The sequence below is a fragment of the Piliocolobus tephrosceles genome, chromosome 8 (assembly GCF_002776525.5).
Source record: "Piliocolobus tephrosceles isolate RC106 chromosome 8, ASM277652v3, whole genome shotgun sequence".
NCBI classification, from domain to species: domain Eukaryota; kingdom Metazoa; phylum Chordata; class Mammalia; order Primates; family Cercopithecidae; genus Piliocolobus; species Piliocolobus tephrosceles.
The window spans coordinates 19,265,776-19,286,327 of record NC_045441.1 but is presented as its reverse complement, the minus strand read 5'-3'; the positions used below and the strand labels follow the sequence as shown (position 1 = coordinate 19,286,327).

The 20,552-nt window shown below is 43.9% G+C and overlaps 1 protein-coding gene across 3 annotated transcripts in view; it reads left to right on the top strand.

The window, feature by feature from the left end:
- CALN1 (calneuron 1) overlaps window positions 1–10,846 on the top strand; it is a 668,523-nt gene extending 657,677 nt beyond the window's left edge. For all 3 annotated transcript variants that reach the window (XM_026446609.1, XM_026446607.2, XM_026446608.2), the window contains one exon: window positions 2,359–10,846. In XM_026446609.1, the coding sequence (XP_026302394.1) occupies window positions 2,359–2,486 (128 nt within the window). In that variant the 3' untranslated portion in view covers window positions 2,487–10,846. The remainder of the gene's footprint in view (window positions 1–2,358) is intronic.
- Window positions 10,847–20,552: the final 9,706 nt, after the last annotated feature.

Genomic DNA, 20,552 nt, shown 5'->3' with positions numbered 1-20,552 from the left:
TCTTTCTCTTTCTCCTTTCTTTCCTTCTTCTTTCTTTCCTTCTTTCTTCTTTCTTTCTCTTTCTCTTTCTTTCTCCTTTCTTTCCTTCTTTCTTTCTTTCCTTCTTTCTTATTTCTTTACTTCTTTCTGTCTCTTTATCTTTCTCCTTGCCTTCTTCTTTCTTTTCTTTCTTTTTCTCTTTCTTTTTCTTTCTTTTTGATTTCGTTCTTCTTTCTTTTGTTCTTTCTCCTCCCTCCCTTTCTTTCTTTTCTTTCTTTCTTTCTCTTTCTTTTCTTCTTTCTTTCTTCCTTCCTTCTCTCTTTCTTTCTCTTTCTCCTTTCTTTCCTTCTTTCTCTTCTTCTTTCTTTCTCCTTTCATTCCTTCTTTCTTCTTTATTTCTTTCCATCTCTTTCTCTTTCTCCTTTCCTTCCTTATATCTTTCCTTCTTTGTTCTTTCTCTCTTTTCTTTCTTTTTCTCTCTTTCTCTTTCTTTGTTCTTTCTTTCTCTTTCTCTTTTTTATTTCTTCTTTCTTTCTTTTGTTCTTCCTCTTCCCTCGCTCCCTTTCTTTCTTTCTTTCTTCTTTCTTTCTTTCTCTTTCTCCTTTTGAGCTTGAGTGATTTTTACATTCTTTAAAGGCACGTGGATACAACCTTGACCTTTTTCTTTTGCTATGCAGTCTTCTTTAACAGCTGAGTGTAAAGAGCCATTTTCTTCAACACCTCTGATTTAATGTCCCCAACAACACACACATGCACACACACACACACACCCCTCCTGTCCCCAGCAACTCCATCCTACTCCGGGCCTACTGAATGAAAAACTCTGGAGTGGGTGTTCCTTTCTTTTTTTCTCTCTTTCTTTCTTCTTTTTTTCTTTCTTTCTCCTTTCTTTGTTTCTTTCTCCCTTTCTCTTTCTTTCTTTGTTTCTTTCTCTTTCTTTTTTGTTTCTTTCTCTTTCTCTTTCTTTTTTCTTTTTCCTTCCTTCCTTCTTTCCTTCCTTTCTCTCTCCCTCTCCCTCTCTCTCTCTCTCTCTTTCTCTTTCTCTCTCTCTCTCAGCCTTGAGCAATCCCCACTTCCCCAACTTCAGCAGCATCTAAGCTCTAATGGAGGGCTTGTTAAACACAGATAGGGGCCCCCACTCCCAGAGCCTCTGATTCAGCAGATCTGGGGTGGGGGCTGGACAAGAATCTGCCTGTTTTTTTGAGACAGAGTCTTGCTCTGACACCCAGGCTGGAGTGCAGTAGCATGATCTCAGCTCACTGTAACCTCTGTCTCCCAGGTTCAAGTGATTCTCCTGCCTCAGCCTTCCAGGTAGCTGGGATTACAGGTGTGTGCCACCATACCTGGCTAATTTTTGTATTTTTAGTAGAGATGTCGACCAGGCTGGTCTCAAACTCCTGACCTCAGGTGATCTGCCCACCCCAGCCTCCCAAAGTGCTGGGATTACAGGCGTGAGAGCCACCAAACCCAGTCAAGAATCTGCATTTTCAAAAACCTCTCAGTGGCCAAGCATGGTGGCTCATGCCTGTAATCCCAACACTTTGGGAGGCAGAGGCAGGAGGGTGGCTTGAGCCCAGGGGAGTTTGAGATTATACTGGGCAACATAGCAAGACCCCATCTCTACAAAAATGAAAATTAAAAAAAATTAGTCAAGCACAGTGGTGCACATTTGTAGTTCCAGCTACTCAGGAGGCTGAAGTGGGAGGACAGCTTGAGCCCAGGAGGTTAAGGCTGCAGTGAGCTACAATAGTACTACCACTCTCCAGCCTGGGAGACAGAGCGATACACTGTCTCAAAAAAAAAGCTGTTAAGCTTTCAGCAATGGGGATGCTGCTTGTCCAACAACCCCACTGTAGAACCACCATGTGTATGTCTGAAATAATGCAAGAAGTCGCTTACAGTGATTTGACTAGCAAAACCCAAAACACCGTCCAGGAAAGGTAAGTTGCACGCAGCTGATCACAGAGATGTAGTGAAGCATCTGAACTTCCGCTGTGTTTCTATCAGCTGCGGAAATGGATACAGCAATCACTGGATGATGCCTTTTATGAAACTTACTCTGAAATGTCCCATATTTCCTGGCTCTGAAAGTCATTCTAGCTCTATTCTATCAGAAAGCTTAACATCACATCCATCATGGTTCTTTTTATAAAAGTTTTCTCATTTCATACCTTTCACCAGAAGGTGTTTTATATTATGCGGTCTCCTTGGTAACAGTCCCATAAGTGCCTGTCAACTTGATTTGACCAGTCTCATCCTATAGGACTCACTGCTGGCCTGTTGAGGAAGAGTTGCAACCTATCTCACTGTGTGATTTCTCTCTTCTGTCTTCTCCCAACTCTTCTTCCCTCCTCCCACACCTGCTCCTCCCACCACCAGTGCATTCCCAGAAGCAGAACAGACAGACCTGCGTCCGGAAGAGCCTCATATGCGCCTTTGCTATGGCCTTCATCATCAGCGTCATGCTGATTGCAGCCAACCAGATACTCCGGAGCGGCATGGAGTAGCAGCCTCCCGCCAGCCACACTGTGTTGCAGCTCACCGCGCATGTGCATGCCCTGCGGGCAGACTCTTCCTCCACACAGCAGACACAGACCTATGGACTATGGATGGATGTGGACGATGGAACCATTCAGTAAAGAACCCAAGGTTGAGTGCAACTGGGGTTGCACTTCAGCTTCATCTCCTTGGCAGGGACACTAAAGGGCTGTCTTCAGTGCTTTAATGGTTTTGTTTTCTAATGCAATAAATAGCCAGGATTTCCGAATTACTGCTTCAACCATCAGTCATAACTCTAGAGAAAAACTTCATCTTCATCTCGGAATTCCAGCGGCCATCCAGGTATAATGGTGAGAGAGCAAGAGAGAGGCATGAACACACAGTCACCTCCACTCCCCATTCCTTCAACCCAAGGGTCAACAGGACACTCTCTGCTGAGGTCAACCCTCAGTTCCAAGAGGCTGACTTCTGGGTTGCCACAGAAGAGAGGGCTTTCCATCCCACCCTGGCTTCCTTCCTCCACCCAGTGGAGACCCCCCCAAGGCATGAGGGGAAAGCCATTAAGTGGGGTGCAGCCCTGGTGGTCTTTAGCTGCACCCCTCACCGCTTCCGTTCTTACTGCCTTTTCTAGAGGACTGCCATTGGTAGAGCTGGGGTGCTCTCAGTTTCCGTTGGCACTTGGCTTTCTGTTCCTAGAGCCCATCCCGCACCAGCATTTTGGAATCTGCAGAGAGCCTTTCTCCCAGCTTTGCCGCCTGTGCTGCCATTAGAGAAAAAAAAAAAGAAGCGTAATCGTGGGCATCTCTATCACATAGACAGATATATATATTTGGCTTCTTCGTGTGTGACGTCATTCTTCCCTAATCGCTTACCCCTAATATAAGCTTGTCCTCCCTCCCACACTCATCCCTGCTTCTTTGGGGCAGGGGTGAGGCAGGTTGAGGGGGAGGGGACTGAGACTGGCGGTGAGGTTTTGACACCCACACCCAGCCATCTGGAGTCATGGAGACCCACCACGTCTCTATGCCAGATGACCTTTGTAAGTTAAGGTCCTTGTGCATCTTACCTTTCCCTTACCTTGGAGTTTGCTTTGTTAGTTAGTCTTCCCCAGCTAAAAAGAGAAATGCAATCCAAAATGGAAAGATGGAGAGATCAAACGACTGTATTTTACATAAGATCTTCTGGCCTTCACATTCTGCAACTGACTTATTTTCAGGAGGTGGGGGGGAAAGATGTTTATGAGTTTAGCCAACAGAACAGGTAATTTACTCCTGCCTGCAGAATACTTTCGTTGGGGAAGGTAACTGAACCAAGGATCTGTTTTCAACTCCATTCCAAGTCTGTAATTTCCTGACTTTTCCTAGATGTCAGCCACTACTATGAATTCAAGCTTGTGTAGTCAGATTAGCCAGTAATCTCTAGATGTAATAGTTCCCTTTGTACTTTTCCAAGCTCAGGTCTTTATTTTGTAATGGAATTACCTTGCTCCTACTTCTTTTGATTACATCCTAAAACTACATGCTTCCCCCCTTTCTTCCAGTATCGAGCCACCAGAAGCTTTCTTGTCTCAGTGCAGTGGGTAGGGTTTTTGGTGCATTGTGTGTTCCTGATCTCCCTCCCTGTCTTCCCGCTCAGCTTTCTCCCTACTGCCTTCTCAGACTTGGAGCACCCAAGGTCTCCGATGAGAGTTTTCTCATTCACCTCTGCAAGTGCTCCTGGCAACAGCCTGGGGGCAGCTGTAGAAACTTTCCCTTTGTGGGAGAGTGTGAATATTCCTGATGAGCACAAGTAAAACTAGGGTTTGAGCCATAGTATGGAGGAGGGAGGAGATGTAAGTTCCCAAGAGCCTGGGGGATTGCAGGTCCCCCTGCAAAACTTCCTGGAGTTCAGCCCAGCAAGGCCAGACCAAGGAGGCAGCAACCTGCCTTTCCCCCTTACCTGCCCTGCTGCCTGCACGCTGCATGCCTGCCCCTTCTGTCAGTCCCGTTGGCTGACTCACCACTGTCCCCTTAGGATTGGAATTCTGAACTAGAACAGGTCCAAATGCAGAATACTAACACATCGAACAACCTCATCCTTAATATCTGCCCTGGGCAGTTTGCCCTTTCCCAGCTGGATTTGGATGGGAGGGCAGAGCAGATCTTGAAGGGATGTATTTTCCTATCTTTCCCTGACCCCTGAACCACCAAACCACGTCCTCCTGGGGATAGGGGTGCAGGACCCTAAGTAGACTGGGTAGAAACCCCAGGGATGATTCTTCAAAGCCCCCTCCCCCATGAGAGGGGCCTGAAATGCCGCAGCTGAGGCTGGTCTTCAGGGCAGAAAATGAGTACTTCTTCGAAGGCGGCTTTTCTGCAAGTTCTTCTGCCTCCTGCTGGAGAACAGAGACCCTTCAGGAGGTGGGTGTTAGATTTCATCAGCAGAGAGATTAGCCACTGTGCAGGGGTAGGGAGGAAAAGGAGTTCTGGAGAGGCGCCATCATCCTGTTTTCTACAAAGGCTGCAGGAATCCTTCCCTAACAGTGACCCTTCTTCTCACTCCCAGTGACCTGGAAGCAAGCCCACCCTCCCCAGGGGAAAATCTAGGAGAATGCATTCCTCTGCGGACTGCTAGAGAGAGACGGCAAGAAGGAAGATACGGAATTCTTTCTGACAGCTTAGGAGTTAACTTCCCACCGTGGTAACCCCCCACGTGGCACCCAGGGACTGAAGGACACAGTGGGTGGAGACAGCCCTGAGCTAGCGGCATTCCTTAGACTTCAGGAGCTCAGAATTTGTCCCGGTGACTTGCACCCTGATTGCTTTTCTTGGACAGTTTTGTCTTGGGTATAAGGAAGGCTTCTTTGTCAGGCAGCCAACTCCCAGCCCCGTTCACACAAATTTTGTGCCAGGGCCCCATGCCAGTCAGTGTCCCCATCATGGTGACTATGAAGCTAATGGCTGAAGGTTCCAGAAGGTCCTGGTCTCCCATGCCCAAGGGATGCCATGTAGCCCCAGCTGGAGGTGACTTCTGCAGGAATTAAGAGGGAAGAGCCCACCCCTCGCTCTGTCCTCCAGCTAACAGACTTAGGAACCAGTGACCTTGGCTGCCCAGCTGCGGGGAGACTGAGTGATTGACAAACACAGGTTGGCTCATTCTTGCTGCAAGAGCAGATACCCCCACCCTCGCCCAGAAAATACAAGTGATGATCAAGAAGGCAGTTTCCTTGGGAGAGAAGAGGAAATGGACCCTGACTCCCTTGATCCCCAAAGAAGCTGTGCCCCACCGTTCCAGATACCAACAAAGCCCCCAAACAGAATGTAGCATCGGAACTACTAGCAGTGGCTTCCAGAATGTGCATGGGTCCCACGGGACTGATCTGACAAAAAAAAAAAAAAAAAAAGAGAGGAATATTACCATGGCAACCCTTGCATCCACCCTGAATTTGCCAAGGCACACAAAAATAGGGAACATTTTCTTAAAGAACACTCCCAATTCAGCCTGAGTGCAACCTGACTCTCTGCATCTGTATCCTGCTGGGAGAGGCAATTACCCTTAAAGAATCTGGGTGGTTTCTCTGCCTTTTTGTCTTGCATTTGAACTTGTCCTTCTATTTACTCAAGAGAACAGGAGCTACCTGTAAGCCCTGGTATCTCCCCATCCCTACTCCCAGCCCCTTCTCCCAGGGTCCAGAGCCAGGACCCCTTAATCTAGGTAAACAGGCAGAAATATCATCTTGGAAGGCAAACAAGATTTTAAGCCTCCAGTCTTTAAAAGTAACGGTTTGCCTGTTGAGACACACTCTCGCAAGCCAGACGTGTGAACTTTGGTGAACTGAGGTTTACATGTGGTCTTAGGCAAACCCAGTGGTTTCAGAAATGTCTGGGTGTTTTATTTGCAGAGAACAAGATATGTCTTATGAGTCTCCTTTTTTGATACCTGCCCTGTCTCAAATTTCACTTGACAAATGGTCTACAATCTTGCAGTTATCCAAAAAAGCCTATGAGAAATGAACAGCTGCTTTTGACAGTAATGCCCCTCCCAACTTCCCATTCATAGAATCATAAAGCGCTAAGTTTCAGAACTGAGAGAGAAAAATTTACCTTTAATTCCAAATGCCTCCTACAAGGCTTAAGTCCAGACTCAGGTCATAAATCAAAGAGAGTTTTGCACATTGCTCTTCACCTAAATCTAGCAGTTTCCCTGAGGCCCTGTGAGGGCATGGACAGAAAATGAAGGGTGCAACCACCCAGGACAGCTCCCTGGTTTGGGCTGACCTGGCCATGTGTGGTTGCATGTCCTAGGATCCATGTTTACTGTGTCCTTGCTCTCCTTCCTTGCAGAAGCCGCTAAGCTCTGCTCCTCCTAACTGCAGGTCTCAAACCCTATTGGGTCATTTTGCCACTCTATTTCTCCAAATGCCCTAGTCATTACATTTTTCACCGTTTCACCAAGATACAGGGAGGGTCTGGAATTCCCCTGCTAGGAAGGGCCCCTTTTCCTATATCACCATGATGATACAGATGAACTGAGATTAAACTTTTAGACTTCAGCACATCGCACATCCTGGTTGTATAACCAAGAGGTCTGCAGAGCTGCGACCTGAAGAACATCTGTCTTAAAAGACCTCAAATCAGAACATTCTCATTGGCCTCTTCAGTGATCCCCATGGAGCTAAGAGTCTGTAACCGAAAGGCCTTACCATAGCCATCTTCCCTCCACACCTGATTGCTCAACTGCCCTAGAAGGGGAGAATCTGTCTGAAATAGAAAAGAAGCATTAAGGACCAGGTGCGGTGGTTCACACCTATAATCCCAGCACTTTGGGAGGCCTAGGCAGGTGGATCACTTGAGATCAGGAGTTCAAGACCAGCCTGACCAACATGGTGAAACCCCATCTCTACTAAAAAAAAAAAAATACAAAAATTAGCTGAGCATAGTGTCGGGCACCTATAATCCCAGCTACTCTGGAGGGCTGAGGCAGGAGAATCACTTGAACCCTGGAGGCAGAGGCTGCAGTGAGCCGAGATCGCGCCACTGCACTCCAACCTCGGCAACAAAGCAAAACTTCATCTCAAAAAATAATTTTAAAAAAAGAAGCAATATTCACCAGCTAAGACTTTTCCATTTAAATTATTTAAAGTGATGGCAACATAGAGGAGAATGAGGGCTGCCTCTTACCGACCCTGTCTCCACAATAATTTGAGTGTCACAACTGTTCAGCTTCACTTCATACTTGCTTTGACTAAGTCACTCAGGGGACTGTCCTCAATTTTTTGGCCCTTTTTGGCCCTGGCATAAATAGGTGTATGTTAGTACATTTTGCATTGTTATAAAGGATAGTTTATAACACTGGATAATTTATAAAGAAAAGAGGTTTATTTGGCGCACAGTTCTGCAGGCTGTATGAGCAAGGTATCAACATCTACTTGGCTTCTGGTGAAGCCTCAGAAAGCTTTGACTAATGGTGGAAGGTGAAGGGATAGCAGGCACATCACATGGCAAGAACAGGAGCAAGAAAGAGGAGAGGAGGTGTCAGTCTCCTTAACAACCAGCAATTGCATGAACTAATAAGGTGAGAATTCACTCATTACTACGGGGAGGGCACTGAGTCATTCATGAGGAATCTGTCCCTATGTCCCAAATACCTCCTAGCAGGCCCCACCTCCAGCATTGGAGATCAACATGAAATTTGGAGGGAACAAATATCCAAAGTGTATGATTGGTTTGGAGGAATGAGATCAATTACGCCAACAAGCCAAGCATTTCTCTTCGTATCTATGGTCACTGGTAATGCATATGGTCACTTTGACAGCTATGGTTTCTCCTTCATATTCATTTGGGACTCTTTATAGTGTCTCGAGAGACATGAAGATATTGATCAAAATGTCTCCAAGGCAAAATTAATTTTATTCCATTGACTGGAAATATATCACAAGGAATGAGATTTTTCCAGCCCCACCCACAAGACAGTCCTCTGAAAGTGGAAAAGCTCACCCAGTCACCTCCCCTTACCCTGACCTTGGGGTAGTTCATCAGTTGAGCACACCCCCCGTGCCGGGCATAGACTCACCCACCTCTTTTCCTCAGGTGTGATGGGTTGGCTTTCAAACTAGTGCTTCTCACACTGTGAAGTTATTGTCCAAGTGGAAAGGATACAGAGGCTGGAATTTTCCGGTGGGATAGAAGAGCAGGCTAATTAGGAAGAAATATTCCAGGGAATGCAAGGTGCAACTGTGATATTGCTCCATCCCTGGACCTGAGAGAGACAAAGAAAGTTCTTAAAGGGCTGCAGATGCTGTCCTCTAAAGTTCTTCTCCAGATTGCTGGCCTACTTTGGAAACATGCAGAGCATTGAGTGTCAAGGGGTTGCCCATCAGTCTGATCCACATGACAGGCTCTGTGGATTTCAAGAGCAGGCTGGTAGCTCGCCGTTCCTGGGAGGATGCTGACATCTGTCAAGCCCAGAATGCCTCTCCCAGCGTGCTCAGACCTGTTAAACTGAGGCCAGGAGAGCAGAGGAAAGAACTCAAAATGTGGTTAGTACTACCAGCTGGAGAAAGCCCAGGAGTTAGGACTCTTCCACCCACTATCTAGGTTATGTTGAGTGACATTCCTCCCTGACTTCAGGTTTCTCTAAAGCCAGAGGAGAAGTCAACCAGACAAGCCCTCCCATCTGTTTTGTCTGAAACAAGATGGAGTGAATACTCCCTACTGAGAGGGTCTGGATTTCCCCCATGAATTGCACTAGGAACTGGCAGCTCCTTTTTGAACACAAGTCCCAAGAGGCAGTTGTGTTAAAGTCTCTCTTTTGGTGTCCGCTGTCTGTAAATGAAACAATGCAAATTGGTGTATGTCAAGTGTGTCATATCTTGCAGGCAAGAGGTTTTGTTTATTCCCTAAGGACTTGCTGACTCAAGGGAGCATCAAAGATGAGCTTTCTGTCTTTGTCTTGGCAAGTGTGAAAATAAAGGGAGTCAGTCACCTCCCCAAAGGTCATGTGAATCAGAATTCAGGAGGAAGTTGGAGGAAACAATGGCAGATTCCAAGAAGAGATGCGTATTTCTCCATCTGAGAAAGCCTTACTGAAAGCTACTGAATAAAGAGCACAATTTCCAGTTATTTCTTTCTTTCCTTGTTTTTTATTTTTTTTTTTCTGGCCACTATAACAGCACTTCCAGCATATGTTGATAGTGGCTTATAATTATTCCTAATACCACAGAAAGAAGGTGGTCGTGATCTCTGGTGATTGTGAGGAATTAGATTAAGAGTCCCGGGGGACAGGCCACCTGCGATAGCTCTTTAAATGGCTAATGAGGGATGCTGAGTGCTGAGTGGTGCCTGCTTTTGATGTGGCCCACCCATGAGCAGGGAGAGAGGGCAGGAAGAGAGGGCAGGAAGGGAGCAGCTGCAGGATCCACAAGTCTCTAACCCTTCTGCCCCAGGCAATATAAAACCCTAGATTCTCATTCTTTTTCCCTCTTCCTGTATATCCCAGTAATTGTTTTTCTAACAAACCTTGTTGTTCTCCCTGGGAAAGACCTAGATTGGCCAAGAAAGGACCCTCTCAGCTCCTGGTGGAGAGCTGCACAAGCCAGTGCCTCTCAACTCTCTCCAAGGAAAATTAAAGCATATTTTCTCTTTCTTAGCTCAAAATCAGCTTTCAGGGGTCCTCGAGTGGCTTCTTAGTGGGGTCTGATTTTCTTCCCCAGTTCTGAATCCAGGAAGAAGCTATTTCTCCAAGGACTAACCAAAAACAATGACTTTGGAGGAAAATTAGACTAATTAGACTCAGAAAGTCTGTCCAGGCATTGGGTTGGTGAACTGTCATCTGTTGGGTGGGGAGGAGGGTTGCTGTGATTGTAGCGGTCATTAGACTTGGGACGTGAGCTGTCTCTCAAAGCACAGTAGTAAATAACTGTATTTTGTATATTGCCCCCAATATGTTGGGTGTAAATAGAAGCACAGCTGGGGATTGATCACGGCCAGGACGATTGGAGCTTGGCAGCTCTCATATCCAGAATAAGCCACTAAGATGGAGCTCATCAATCACCATCTCCCCATTTACCTCATTAGCATCCCATTTTCTCTCATTCAGTATTAGTTGATGATTTCTGCTATTAAGTGATGAGAAAGTCAGCAGACTAGTCAAAAAAGAATCTTTATATAAAATGTACATATTAATATAAATTAACTTAGCATGCAACTTACCAATCAAATGAAGTATATATTATTAATATGTTATCTTAGTGTATAAAGGAAAACTGCCATATTTACCAGATGTTTTCTTTAACCGAACTTGTCTGTAAATATATAATCTGTATAAAAAGAGTCTAATTTACCATTATTTATGCAATAGAAAAAATAAAAGTTTTTTTTTTTTCTTTTGACGAGAGATTCCATTCATTATGTGTGGTTTGATTTGCAAATGGGTCAGGAGACTCATTCCTGGGACCCCAAGGGGCAACCAGTCTGTTCAATGACAGCCTGGCATCACCAAGAAGCCATAGGTGAGAAAGCTACCGCGGGATCTCGCTGTCTGCTGGGATGCTAAAGAGAGATGACTGGCGTTAGGGCAAGTAAGTGGACTGTCGAACATATGGTGAGAATTATGAAGCATCTTCTGGCTAGGAAGCAGATATTGTAATTTTAAAAACTTTGCAGACACCCAAGCTAATGGTGTCATCCTTTTGGGATTCCGTTTGCCAAATTCTTCTTAACATTACTTTAAGGCATTGTATAGCTTTTACTTTAGCTTTTAGAAGTTTTAATGTTATTTGAGCTTCTTAGAAATAGAAAAAGACACCTATTTCCTTAAATAAGGAAATGCAGGGTATGAAAAAGTTAAGTGACTTGATTAAGGGCACTAACTGAGATCATGCCCAAAATTCCTTTTCTTTTTTTTCTTTTAATTTTTCTTTCTTTTTCTTTTCTTTTCTTTTTTTGGAGACAGGGTCACCCAGGCTGGAGTACAGTGGAGTAATCATAGCTCGCTGCAGCCTCAAACACCTGGGTTCAAGAGATCCTCCCACCTCGGCTTCCTGAGTAGCTGAAACTACAGGTGGGCACCATTATGAATGGCTAATTTAAAAAAAATTTTTTAGAGATGGGGTCTCAGTATGCGGCCCAGGCTGGTCTTGAACTCCTGGGCTCAAGTGATCCTCCTGCCTTGGCCTTCTGAATAGCTGGGACTGCAGGCTCGTCCCATAGCACTCAGCTTATATTTATTTTTAATTTTTGGCAGAGACAGGGTCTCACTCCATTGCCCAGACTGGTGTCAAACTCCTGGGCTCCAGTGATCTTCCCACCTCAGTCTCCCAGCTAGCTGGGACTACAGATTCACTGCCCAAATTTGGACCAGAACTCGGCCTCCTGTTTCCAAGAACCATGAAGCATCTCATACTTTTTTCTCTTCTCAAAAATGTTATCTCACATTTTTCCAGATGTCTTGTTTTTAGCCAAAAAAACTGAGTTTCCAGTTGGGTTTTGGATCTTCCAGGATCCTCTCGGGCACCCTGTTTTAAATATTCCATTTTATATACCTTCTCAGGGGTAGCTTATGAGGTGAATTCACTAAGCATCTGTTATTGTTTTAAAAATCCTAAAAATAGAATGTTTCAGGCATAAAGCACACTTTTCTTTATGCTTTTCACCCCATTAAAGAGGCCTCTGGAAAATTCCAGCGAGATGATGACTTAGAGGTTATCCTCTCTGATCTGTCGGTTTTCATTTTTGTTATTATAATCTAGCACCTGGTTATGAATATTCTTTTTTTCCGGGCAACTCACCCCAGGAGTTTCCTGTATAACAAACTGCTCACCAGAGCACTGACCACAGAACTCAGTGTCTCCGAGTCCTGACACACTGAGCTGAGGACAATGAACCCCAAAGACTCATTGTCCAATGTGGGCCCAAACTGGATAATGTCCAAAGTAAAACAAAATTTTCCCTTAAGATGTGAACCTACCTTTCAATCCCATTGAAATTTTTCTTTTTTGTTTTTTGAGATGCAGTTTCAGTCATGTTGCCCAGGCTCGAATACAATGGCGCAATCTCGGCTCACTGCAACCTCCGCCTCCCAGGTTCAGGCAATTCTCCTGCCTCAGCCTCCCGAGCAGCTGGGATTACAGGCATGCGCCACCATGCCTGGCTAATTTTGTATTTTTAGTAGAGACGGGGTTTCTCCATGTTGGTCAGACTGGTCTCGAACTCCCGACCTCAGGTGATCCACCTGCCTTGGCCTCCCAAAGTGCTGGGATTACAGATGAGAGCCACCATGCCCGGCCAAAATTTTTTCATGATTTCATAGCAAAATGAACTTCAAAGGCTTTTCTTGCATATAAAGGTTTATGGTTCAGCCACATTCGCAGTTAGAAATGCGTGGATTCGCTGCTGAATCTGGAAGGTCTGCCTGTAACAAGGGGCTTTGTTTTGAGTGACAAAGGATCAGTACCTTGACTGCTGCAGACCTGAGGCGAAGTTCTGTCTTGCACTTCCTGGTTTTATGACACAGGACACCTGGGTTTCTTTTCCTTCCTTCCTTCCTTCCTCCCTCCCTCCCTCCCTCCCTCCCTTCCTTCCTTCCTTTTTCTTTCTTTCTTGTTTTTTTAAAGACAGAGTCTTGCTCTGTCACCCAGGCTGAAGTGCAAGTGGAGTGATCTTGGCTCCCTGCAACCTCCGCCTCCTGGGTTCAAGTGATTCTTGTCCCTCAGCCTCCCCAGTAGCTGGGATTACAGGCGCATACCACCACTGCCTGGCTAATATTTTTGTGTTTTTCGTAGAGACGGGGTTTCGCCATGTTGTCCAGGCTGGTCCTGAACTCCTGACCTCAGGTGATCCACCCACCTCAGCCTCCCAAAGTGCTGGGATTACAGGCATGAGCCACCATACCCGGCCCAGGACACCTGGGTTTCATCACCATGCAGTGCCCTGAGCAGAGGAAACAGCTACGTTCCAGCCTCCTAAGTACACACCTGTAGCTCCTGGTGCTCTGCACCTGGGGCAATGCTCCAGCTCCCAAGCATAGGTCAGTGTGGGGCCAGAGGGCTCCTGTGGCTTCAGTGGTCTTTGGTAATCCGTCCTGCAGCTGTGCTCGGACCTGGCTGCCTGCACCAGGCAAGAACCCTGCTCTCATTTCTGAGTTTCCTAGGACCAAGAAGAAAGACGCAGGTACCAACCACCAGGAATCTCCAGAGCCGCATTAAGATGACATGCTGTCTCGGATTCTCTGGGGTTCATAGTCCCACTTTGGCTCTTGGGACTTCGGCCTCTCAATCTTTCCCCATCTTTCTTCTCTGCTCTCGGGGTATCTCGAAGTTAGCTGAGCTTCAAAGACCTCTTCCAGGCAGTGGGTCTCAACCATGCTTACACATACAGTTGCCTGGGGAGTTTTTTAAAAAAATACCACTGTCGGCCAGGCGCAGTGCCTCATGCCTGTAATCCCAGCACTCTGGGACACTGAGGCGGGAAGATCACTTGAGCCCAGGAGTTCAAGATCAGCCTGGGCAATACAGCAAGACCTCCTCCTTCCTCCAAAAATGTTTTTAAAATAGTAGGCTGGGTGCGGTGGCTCACGCCTGTAATCCCAGCACTTTGGGAGGCCAAGGCGGGCAGATCATGAGGTCAAGAGATCGAGACTATCCTGGCCAATATGGTGAAACTCTGTCTCTCCTAAAAATAAAAAAATTAGCCAGCGTGGTGGCATGTGCCTGTAGTCCCAGCTACTCAGGAGGCTGAAGCAGGAGAATCGCTTGAACCCAGGAGGCGGAGGTTGTAGTGAGATGAGATCATGCCACTGCACTCTAGTCTGGCAACAGAGCAAGACTCTGTCTCAAAAAAAAAAAAAAAAAAAATGTACAAGCATGCACCTGTAGTCACAGCTACTCTGTAAGCTGAGGCAGGAGGATCTCTGAGCCCAGGAGTTCCAGGCCGTACTGAGCTATGATCGCAGCACTGCACTCCAGCCTGGGTAATGAAATGAGACTCTTTCACTAAAGTAAAATAAAATACTGAATTGTCTTGGCCTCATCCCCAGATATTCCGTTGTTCTGGGTGACTTCATTTTTCTGGGATGCAGCCTGGACCTCAAGGATTTTAGAAGCTCACCTGGAGATTCTAACTGCACAGAGTTAAGAACTAGGGCAGTGAGTTCCTCCTACTCTTTCTGATTCATGTGCTTTCCAGGGAAGCAGAACCTGGAACTTGTTAGAAATTAATCTTCTCAGGCCACATCACAGCCTATGCAATCAGAAACTCTGGAGATGCCCAAAGCCACAAGTCCCTGGTGATTCTGATGTTCCTCAAGTTTAAGGACCATTGTCTTAGTAACACTTTTTCAGAGTGATGGACATTGAGATCAATACATAATTGCAATTAGTATAAGAATCACCAAGTGCCTTATACATGTAAAGATGCCTAGAGCTCACCTCAAACCTACTGAATTTGAATGGAGAATGGCATGAACCTGGGAAGCGGAGTTTGCAGTGAGCCGAGATCGTGCCACTGCACTCCAGCCTGGGCAACAGAGTGAGACTCCATCTCAAAAAAAAAAAAGAAAAAGAAAAAGAAAAAGAAAGGAGGCATAGCCCGGCATAGTGGCTCACACCTGTAATCCCAACACTTTAGGAGGCCAAGGTGGGATGATTGCTTGAGGTCAGGAGTTCGAGACCAGCCTGGTCAACATAGTGAGACCCTGTCTTCAAAAAATAAAAAATAGGCATGGTGGCTCACGCCTGTAGTCCCAGCTACTCAGGAAGTTGAGGCAGGAGAATCTCTTGAACCTGGGAGGTAGAGGTTAGAGTGAGCCAAGATTGCACCACTGCACTCCAGCCTGGGTGACAGAGCAAGACTCCATCTCAAAAAAATAAAATAAAAATAAAGTTGTATTGGCACACTCTTATAGTCCCAGCTACCTGAGAGGCTGAGTCAGGAGAATTGCTTGAGCCCAGGAGTTTGACCCTGCAATGAGCTTCGACCACACCACTGCCCTCCAGCTTGGGTGACAGACCTAGGCCCCATCTGAAAAAAGAGAAAAAAAGAAAGAAAGAAAGAAAAGAAAACACAAACAGCAGCCTCAAAAAGCAAAGGAAAAGCAGCAAGATTCCCCAAGAGGTGGAGGGATGGAGATGCTGAGCCTCCTGTGCATATGTGAACCTTGATGGGGCAGCTGGCAGAGCCCTTCTATTCTCCAGGTGTCTTGGGCAGAAAGTCTTGCATCCCAGAAGGCAGTGTCAGACCAGGCATGAGTGCACCGTCCCAGAGAAGGGCTCAGTATGCGTCTCCTTCAGCCTCAACTCTTCCCAGCCTTCTGGAATAAAGAGAACCCAACTTGACCCTCCATGTATTTAAACCTCTGACGTACAGGAACCACATAGAATGGTTTGTGCATTTGCTCCTCCCTCTGTACAAGCCTCTATGCACTGATAACCTCATGGAATGGCTTCTTCTTGGTTGGTGTCTCTCCAGTGCCAGTCTCTGGTCCCTCCACTAGTCTTCTCCTCTGAGGATGAAGTGTCCAGTCTAGAAAACTGAATGTGGGGCCGGGTGCAGTGGTTCATTCCTGTTAATTCCAGCACTTTGGGAGACTGAGGCAGGTAGATCACTAGGTCAGGAGTTCAAGACCAGCTTTGCCAACATGGTGAAACCCCATCTCTACTAAAAATACAAAAATTAGCTTGGCATGGTGGCAGACACCTCTAATCCCAGCTACTTGGGAAGCTGAGGCAAGAGAATCTCTCCAAGTTGAACTCATGTGGTTTTGCTCCTTAACTTGAGTTTTCTCTAAGATCTCTGGAAGACCTTATAGCTCTGTCTTCAGCAATCTCTGCTGGTTGCTTATTTTGACTCTAGGAAACTTTAATGTAATCTATCCTATTAAACCCAATAGAATGTTGGCAAGAGTTTTAGCATCAGCCCCTACCAAAGAGCAGTTTATCTTGCCTGAGAAGTATAAAATCAAATATCCATGTCAATGGAGGGAATTTTCTTTGCTTGGCTTTCAGAATAAAATATGCTTTGAACTCCTTTACTGGAGGAAATTTTAAAAAAATAAAAATAGAAGCAAAATGTCTTCAGTTGAATCACTTTGGAAAACCACTGCCCCAGCCTTCTCTCAGCAAGCTTGGAGGCTTCAGAATTTTTATGAGAGTGTCTCAGCATTGAGCTATTTTCCAAGTGTAACTACATATTAACACCTGTCACCATATTGAAAGACCTGAGAATCAGTTTATACTCACTTGTTAGAAGAGAAACCTTTAGTGTAAAAACTGATGAGACATATGAGAGAGCCTCACAACACAACTTGATTAGTTTCCAAATATATTTTAGCAGAACCACAGAGATTTATATACCCACAGGGATTAGAACCTGGCTCTTCCTGACAAGCCCGTTCTTGCCTGCCACTCCATGAAGCAAAGAGGGACAGCTATTCTCAGGAACCATCTTCTATTTTTCCATCAGTGGTAATTTTCTCTATGCTCTTCCTTACTTTATCATTTATTTGTGGTGTAAAGGCCATTCAAGAAGGTATAAGCAGGTTGGGCATGGTGGCTCATACCTGTAATAGGGAAAGCCAAGGTGAGAGGATTGTTTGAGGCTAGGAATTTAAGACCAGCCTGCGCAACATAGCGAGGCTCCGTCTCTGCAAAACAAATTCTTTATAATTAGCTGGGCATGGTGGTGTGCACCTGTAGTTCCAGTTATTTGGGAGACTGGGCAGGAGGTTTTCTAGAGCCCAGGTGTTAGGGCTTGCAATGAGCTGTGATTGTACCACTGCACTCCAGCCTGAGTGACAGAGCAAAACCCTGTCTGTAAAATAAATAAATGAAGTTAAAATATAATGCTTCATTATATTATTATTATATATTATTTTTCTTTCCTATGTTTCCATTAAAATAATCTTGAAGATGTACAAATAGAGGGACAAAATTCAACACTGGAAACCAAAGATAAAAGTTTAGAAGAAAATTTCTGATAACCACAGAACCAGAAAGAAATTCAACGGATGATTAACTTAAATGCTACCTTCTGAACCATTAATTCTGCCAAGCTACAACCAATGGGGAGTTTACAGCCAGCTTAAAATAGAACAGCCTACATCTTTCCTTTCTGACATAGTAAGTGCCCTTTTCTTTCCTTTACTGCCCATGTCTGTAGTTTTTGGGAAATCAGAAGCCCTCTGTCCTAGAGATACCCGCTATTCTTTCCTTGACCTCATCTGAGGAACACAGCCTAGGGCCTAACAGCTAATTTCTCATCAGTACCAAGAAGGTCAAAAGCTGTTAGGATGACATACTCAACATGCTGAAAGGAAATAAAACACTGTGAACCAAGAATTTTATATCGAGCAAAACTAAAGTCAATATAAATGCATGTTTTGTTTGTAACTCTTTTTTCTGTCTGATCAAAAACACAACTCATAAAGTGAGAATTATAAATCTATGTTAAATGGGCACATAAAATATAAAGGTATAATTTGTGAAAATAACAGCATAGAGGAAATGGACCAGACTTAGATGGGTTTGTTTACAGGTTAGTTCTACCAATATTTAAGGTAAAAATTCTAACAATTCTCTGCCTTCTCTTTCAGAAGGCAGAAGCAGAAGACATACTTCCTAACTCATTCTATAAGACCAGCATCACCCTAATATCAAAACAAAGCAAAGATATTACAATCAAAAAGACCAACTCATAACTTTCATGAAGATAGATGCAGAAATTCTCAAAATAATTAGCCGGTGTAATCCACCAATGTGTAAAAAGAATTATACATCACAATCAAGTGGAATTATCCAAGTTATGCAAAGCTGGCTCAGTATTTGAAAAATCAGCTAATGTAATCCATCACATCACTTTCTAAAGAAGAAAAAGTTAAAATAAAACAGATGTTGGCAAGGTTGCAGAGAAAAGCTAATTCTTATACACTATTGGTGGGAAAGTAAATTACTTCAGCCACTGTGGAAAGCACTTTGGAGATTTCTCAAATAACTTAAAATGAACTACCATTCAACCCAGCAATCCCATTACTAGGTGTATACCTAAAGGAAAATAAATCATTCTACCAGAAAGACATCTGCACCCGTTTGTTCATTACAGCACTATTCACAATAGCAAAGACATGGAATCAACCTAGGTGCCTGTCAGTGGTGAACTGGATAAAGAAAATGTGATATATATATACATCATGGAATACTATGCTGCATTAAAGAATGAAATTATGTCCTTTGTAGCCACATGGATGCAGCTGGAGGCCATCATCCTAATTGAATTAATGCAGGAACACAAAACCAAATAGCACATATTCTCAATTAAAAGTAGGAGCCAAACATTGGGTACACATGGACATAAATATGGGAACAATAGACACTGGGGACTACTGGAGGGGGACAGGGCTGAAAATCTACCTATTGGGTACTATGCTCACTACCTGGGTGATAGACTCGTTCATACCCCAAACATTAGCTTCATGAAATATACCCATGTAACAAACCGGCACATGTACCTCCTGAACCTAAAATAAAAGTTTAAATTATAAAACAATAATGATAAAACAAAATAAATCAAACCAGGAGATTGAATTACCTTTCACCTATAGATGAAGACCTATTCCTGTACATGGCCAGCTATTAGGAGATCCAGTGTGGTCAAAGCATTTCTAATTTCTCAACATCCACCAGATCCTTAGCCTCACAACATGACTTATTTGTAGTATGTGGGGTTTTTGTCTGGGGGAGGCAGCATTACAATAACTATTAGTTCGAGTTTCATAGATAGCAATAAAATCCATTTAGTAACAACTAGTTTATTATTATTAAATAAAATATTTTTACTATAGGCTCTATTTATAGTGTTTAAACTACATTCTAAATGTTAAAAAAGAGAAAACTACAAGTTTATATCAGTAGATGTAGAGAAAGCATTTGACAAAATCCAATACCTATTCATCATGAAAACTCTCAGTAAACTAGAAATAAAAAGGAATTTCCTCAATGTGATAAATACTACCTACAAAGCACCTACATCTAACATCATACTTACTGATGAGACACATGAGGCTTTCCCACTAAGATCAGGAACAAGGCAAGGATACCCCTTCCCACCATTGCTTTTCAACATCGTACTACAAATCATACCTAATGTAATAAAGCATAAAAAGGAAATAAAAGGTATACTGGTTGGTAAGAAAGAAATGAAACTGTCTTTATTCACAGATGACATGATAGTCTAAGAAGAAAATCTGAAATAACTGACAAAAACAACTCTTGGAGCTAATAAATGATTATAGCAAGGGTGCAGGATACAAGATTAATATACAAAAAATCAATCACTTTCCTATATACCAGCAATAAACAAGTGGAAACTGGTATTACAACACAATGCCACTTTCATTATTATCCCCCAAAATAATATACTTGGGAATACATACAGCAAATTATGTATAGGATCAATGTGAGGAAAACTACAAAACTCTAATGAAAGAAATCAAATAATAGCTAAATAAATGGAGAGCCATTCCATGTTCATAGACAGAAAGATTAAATACTGTCAAGATGTCATTTCTTCCCAACTTGATCTATAGCATCAATGCAATTCCGGTCAAAATCACAGCCAATTATATTGTGATGTTGACAAACTGGTTTTACAATTTATTATGAAGAAGCAAAAAACTCACAGTGGCCACCACATTATGAATTGAGAAAAAGTTGGAGGACTGGCAGTACCTAGCTACAATAATCAAGATTGTATGGTATTAACTAAAAAAAAGACAAATAGATTTGTAGAACAGAATAGAGAGTTCATAAATAGACCCACATAAACATAGTCAACCTTTCTTTTAAAAAGGAGCAAAAACAATTAACATGAAGGAAAAAAACAGTCTTCCAGCAAGTGGTGCTAGAACAACAGGACGCCTACATGCAAAAACAACAACAAAAAAGAATCTAGTCACAGACTTTACACTATTCACAAAAACTAACTTCAAATGGATCACAGGCCTAAATGTGAAAGACAAAACTATAAAATTCCTAGGAGATAACATATGAGAAAATCTAGATGACCTTGGGTTTAGCAGTGACTTTTTACATACAATATCAAAGGCAC